This window comes from Hesperophylax consimilis, chromosome 26 (genome assembly GCF_061612785.1).
Source record: "Hesperophylax consimilis isolate HC1 chromosome 26, BYU_Hcon_1.0, whole genome shotgun sequence".
NCBI classification, from domain to species: domain Eukaryota; kingdom Metazoa; phylum Arthropoda; class Insecta; order Trichoptera; family Limnephilidae; genus Hesperophylax; species Hesperophylax consimilis.
In genome coordinates this window covers 21,180,449-21,186,448 of record NC_142861.1, presented here as the reverse complement: position 1 = coordinate 21,186,448, position 6,000 = coordinate 21,180,449, and the positions used below count along the sequence as shown (strand labels likewise).

The window sequence follows — 6,000 nt, the reverse complement described above, 5'->3', positions numbered from 1 at the left end:
CCGAAAATTCAAGAAGCAGGCGGCGCGCATTTCGCTCCCTACCGCACCTCCAAGAAAAACTAAACAAAAGTAAGTAATCGTATTTAGATGCTTGATACAATATTATTGTTTTTTCCTGACAGCGTTCCACTCTTACAGTGAGAGTTGGTAAGATCAGCGCTCTGTGCATTTGGCACATTCAGTGCATATTTTACAGAGTTCTAATTTTATTGTTTATTTACATACTGTACTTACTGTTTCACATGTGAATGAGAACAATTTATATGATTTATGTAAATGTTTTCAGAATTCCATCTCCGGAGAGAACAACGTGTCCCTTTTCACAAGGGACGCCTTCACCGTTGCCACGACCCGTACCACCACCGTGGATGTCCAGTCCCGCACACACCCAATCAACGGCTCCCAATGCACCAATTATGCCTATCCGTGCAGCATCTCTCGAGCCGTTACCTGGGACATCGCGGAGTGGGGAACTCTTCTCTCCGGAGGCCGGCTATCACAGCGAGCTGTGGGTGGACGTGCCATTCTACGAAGAATTGTCGGCGTTTGGGAACGGTGAGTTTAATTTTTTGAAATGTCATTCCAGGGGCTCAATATAAAATCAATTATTTATATTTTATATTGATATCTCTAGCACAGTTTCACTGTTGGTATACTGGCAGGAAATAAGCATAGTACTTAAAAATTCCACATAACAAACATACAAAATGTATTGTTGTTATGACGTGGATGCATCATTACACATCTTTTTTTTTCTGTAACGGGTATTGCAGAGTGAGAAATAAGACATGCCGAACTTCTTTGCGAGGATTACATTTGATTCACCGGCTTCTAAACGGTGTAATACAGCATTTTTTTCTTAAATGGAAAAAACACTTTCGCTTCACGGGACTCATTGTGTCGAGCTTCCTAGTCAAAAGCGAGGCTGTATTGGTAGGTGGGTTTTGTAACCGGACAAATTATCATTAAAATAGGTCGCTTTACGTAGTTGGTCACTTTAAACGGATACGTTTTCCTACTAAAAGCTATGAAACCTTACTAGAGTTTACATTATCGTCACTTAAAACAGTAGACCGTTAAATGCAAAGTCATTATATCCAAATTCTACTGTAAATTTGTGTTTTCTTTTATTTCAGAGTCAGACATGGGCAGAAACAGTAACGTGGACGAGGCAGCTGTACTAGAAGAGTCTGTACTTGGAAACCGTGAGTTATAAAACTAACTAACTTACCTTCACGCCATTTCGGTAGGCAGAGAAGATGAACCACCATGCAACTCGATCTTGGCACACACACTCTTTTCTTCATTCCATACCTACCTGACTGTGCTATTCTGACTCCTGACATTGCCCGCCTCAAGTATTTGATTAACTATTTATTTATTTTTTTATATGAATACCTCACAAGAGCCTTTTTTATCAACCACAATTTAAATACTAACGCAGACCCGTGAAAAATCATTAGATATATATTTTTTATGTGCTTACCGCACATGAGTATCAATTGCTCCCAACCGTATGGAGCCAGTGAGACTATGGCATCCCCAATCGGGGTATGTTGTGAGGCTTAAGGTAGCGGGTAGGGGAAGGAGGTGTGGAAGAGGGAGGTGGAAAAGTACCTGGCTATTCAGAACTGGTCACCAAACACGGCTAAAGCCACTTCAAGCAACGTTTCAATTCTGAATGGGGTCTTACACCAGGGCGATACTATGGGTATCTTCCACTCTGGAACGTGCCGCAAATATAATATATATTATTTTTAATGAATTTTGTGTGAAAATAACACAAATTATTCAAATATAATTTATTTGATTTGATCCCGCGACCATCGTATTGCGAGTCATAAGCCGTACCAGAGGCAGTGGGTTATCGTAATATAGACACATTAAATTAATTTGGGTTTTCTGTTGTTTCAGAAATGGATATGGACAGATCGAGCGACGAGGATGACGAAGCGAGCGACGTCGACCACGAAGAGAGCGATGAGGATACATGCCACCAATACCTTATCATAATATTATCAACGTTTCACCTAACTCCCATAGACTTTAGTAGACAAGACCAGGTAGATAGTGAGGCAATGCGTTCGATTCTGCCGCCTGAAGGTTACTCTTTCGATTGGTCTAATGATATCTTACGGGATAAGGGAGACTTTCACAGGCACGCCAAGACCAACTTTCAATACCGACGAAATGGGCAAACCTTTCTTAAAATTTTTGATGCAGATTTCGTTGAACTGATCGCGAGAGAGACCAACAGGTATGCAGATCAATCAGACTTACAAACCTCAACTCGTACTAGACTATAACAAGGTAATGGGGGGGGTTGACCGAAAAGATCAGCTTTTGTCAGGCTTCCCCATTGAACGACAGCGAAACCTGGTCTGGTACAAGAAGCTTTTCAGGAGACTACTAAGCGTTTCGGTGCAGAATGCGTATATATTGTACGGCTCAAAGCTCCGCAAGGAAAATAAACGCATTTTGTACCGAAACTTCAGGAGTGAGGTTGCGGATGAACTCCTTCTGCTGTTCTGTCGTAGTCGAATTGACACGACTGTGCGGACCATTGACCTAATAGCTGAAGGAAAGACTCTGCGACCTATCCTGAAAGGCAACCACTTCGTGGTCCGTAGCGGGAAAAAGGTGAAATGTGCGTGGTGCAACATAAATAACATTTTCAAAAGGACCCTTACAAAGTGTGATGTGTGTGATGTGGCATTATGCTATGATTGCATGAAGCCATATCACACTACAATATAGATTTGCTGAGGGTTTTTTTTTATTTCATTTTTTTCTTTTTTGGTTTTTTAGTTATGAAATTCAAATTTATAAATTTAATTAAATTTGTTTGAACATCAATTATGATGGCCTGGATGGCTGGACTTAATCATTTCTTTCCGCATACTCACGTCTCATGTTATGTTATCCTCAAAGGTTCTATATGATAAGGTTCGGTGGACATTTAATATGTATATTTCAATTCTGATAATTGAAATATGCATGTTAACAAATGCACAGGTATTCTCATTTTTCCCTGTTTATTGTACACATTAAATAACTCGTTTTATTTTTATGTCTTAATTATATTTTGTCAATTTTTCTGTAAAGAGGCTTTTCCAGATCTAGTCACTAAACATAACTAAGCCAATTCAAGCAATGTTCAATTCTGAATGGTGGTCCCTCACCAGAGCGATACTCAGAATCTCACTCTATAGCGAGGCACAATGATATTATTATGTATTGATTTTCTTAAATTATGAATAAACCAATAAACTGAATACATTTTTACTATGACAAAGTGTGTAAACAATGTTTAAATCAATATACTGCTCTTTCATTGTAACCATACAACTGTAATTTTGATTTAAAAGGATATTAGGGCTTAATAAATAAATCAATTATTGGTTCCATCAATTATTTTCCCCTCACCCATTTTTTTTCGATACCTTTGCGTTTAGATATAAAATTATCACTATGATTTTATTTGCATTCTACGGTCATACAAAGGTTTGATATATATACAAATTTATCATCATTTTACATATTCCGATTTACTCTATGTAGATTGACCTTAAGGTAGCTGTCAGAAGTGATTTTTCGTCAAATATTGGTGAATTTCATCAACTTTCAAAGTATACCCCTGAAATATTGGCAATGTTTATATCTATGATATATATCTCATTTTAAGCCTTATTTCCTCGTTTTGCACGTTATATAAAAACATGGTTACAAATCTCCAGTTCTAATTTACAATTATTTAAAAAGTAGCACCATGATTTTGACATCGTGAAATAGGCTCTCTGTATAATTCATCAAATGAATAAAATAAAGCCAACACGGCGACTATGCTTATTAATAATTGTAGACAGTTAATGTATCTTCCTAACGTTATACCAGTTTTTGTGGTAAATTTATTATATAGTATAATACAGTGATTTCAATTTTGACACGTCACGCACTCAAATTTAAAAAAAATTATTTTCTAACCAAACTTTTGAAGAGAGCATAACGTACAAAAAATTATTTTTCTATTATATTCTTGCATCTGTGGTTATCAAACAGGCCATAGAGAACATAAAAGCGTAGAAAATATTCTATAAAGATATTTAAAACTGCCACTGGCGGCAATTTCAAATCACAAAAACGCTAATTACGCGCATTTATAAAGTTTAAGATTTTTTAATAATTTATCTATCAATTCTAAAAATATAGAATAATTATTAAAATATAGGTGAATTCATTGGCTGTATAGCACTACAATCAGTTTTATGTCTCCGTATTAAAATTCGCAGGTTTGATTTTTTTAATGTTGGCGGAAAATATTCAAATTCGTCGCCAAAAAACCGCGAGCAATCGGAGAAAAAAGTTTTTTGACGCGCGATCGTTCGAGTGGTTATGTTATGACACTAGCTTCCAAAACAAGCTTCACTAACCGGCCGCACCGGCGAGTAGGAATTAAGAATTCATTCCGGTAAAGCTTCTCGGTGCGCCAGCGCGCGGACACAAATCTGAACCTGCCTTCACTATGTGCGTTCTCACACATTTAGATACAAACATTCTTGTCGGCGCGCCTGCGCCAGTCGGCCGCTTGCTCGCCGGCTAATTATTGTTAGGTACTGCTTATTTGACCGATTTCCGTTCTTTGTGTTCGTACACTAATGCAGGACGATGAGGAAAATGACGACGACATTAACACTGCGTTAAAACAACAGACCGGAAATCGGTCAAATAAGCAGTACCTAACAATAATTCCATGTTCTTCAGGTGTGTATAGCTCCATTGCTTGTTGTCAACCAATTCTTTGTCTGTCTACAACATAAATTGAAACCATTTGCTAAAATTATGGCACATTCACATTATTACATTACTTTTGCTCCACCTTATACAAATACTTCCACCATGGACCTAAAAAGCCCTGGACAGAGTACTAGTGAAATTTTGTATGAATGGCATTGAAGACAAATCTAGGGCAAGTTGAAATTACCTGGTAGCCATCTCGAATGACTACTGATTTTTATGCAAAGTGGTGGATAGTGAATTATTGTTATTTTTTTGTCTTGTTGACGCAGTTATATCGGTTTATGGTTTTTTTGGAGTATTTGATGAGACGAGGAATAGGATACGTCATTAAAAAATGTAAGTAGGTTTCGGCATGTTCATACAATCTGTCCCCTCACCCCGCGGCTTCAAATTGTTCTTGAATTGCTCCGTTCAGGGCTTTTAAGCTCCATCACTTCTATAATACACTAAAGCCCTTCTTCCATAGGGATACGAAACTAGACGATTTGAGTATCTTGGCGACTACCGCCATTCAGTTACCTTTCATAAACTCGCCAGCGACGCCAGTCTCCCGTAACCAGCTGGATGAGGTCGCTCTGGCTCACATCGCCAAGACTCTAAACATGTCGTCACATGTATTAGACATTTTGTAAAAATGCGTGTGCTTTAAATCAATGCCAAAAACAAAACAATGACAGGATGTAAAAATAACAGCTGCAACCACTGTTCGGTTGTAGGTGAAGTTATGAAAACATTCTAATTTTGGCGTTGGGAAAATTCAACAAGAGATTGTTGGCGACGCGGGTCTCGTGATTTTAATAGCGATGAGTACGGACTGTGGGGGATAAATTGTTTGCGGCGTGAGTATACAACATGAATAGCGGATACTTCGGTATCTCTGTGGAAGAAGGGCCTTAGGTAAATCGGTTTATCATCACAATAATTACAAAACGCAAAATATTTAGATTAATAATGTTGTGTAGTTTAAAACTCTTGTCACATTTGATGTTGGTAAATCAGCAACATCAACGATCAGCACCATTAAAAAAATATTACATTTGAATAATATCCGTTAAACTATGATAATTGGCTTAAAATCATAACATCATGACTGTTTATACTTTATAGCTTGTCACAAATCCATCAATTGTTGTCAGTCCGTTCATCAGTTAATCAGTCAATCAGTTCAAATGTCAAAACTCAAATTGGTAATGGTCGTACATG

General features: G+C 37.7%; 1 protein-coding gene across 1 annotated transcript in view; it reads left to right on the top strand.

Moving 5' to 3' along the window:
* Positions 1-462: 462 nt before the first annotated feature.
* Positions 463-6,000, top strand: part of LOC149411287 (uncharacterized) — a 152,210-nt gene continuing 146,672 nt past the window's right edge. The window contains exons 1-3 of the mRNA XM_089647668.1: positions 463-555; positions 1,137-1,205; positions 1,915-2,257. Of these exons, the coding sequence (XP_089503794.1) occupies positions 1,145-1,205; positions 1,915-2,257 (404 nt within the window). The 5' untranslated portion in view covers positions 463-555; positions 1,137-1,144. The remainder of the gene's footprint in view (positions 556-1,136; positions 1,206-1,914; positions 2,258-6,000) is intronic.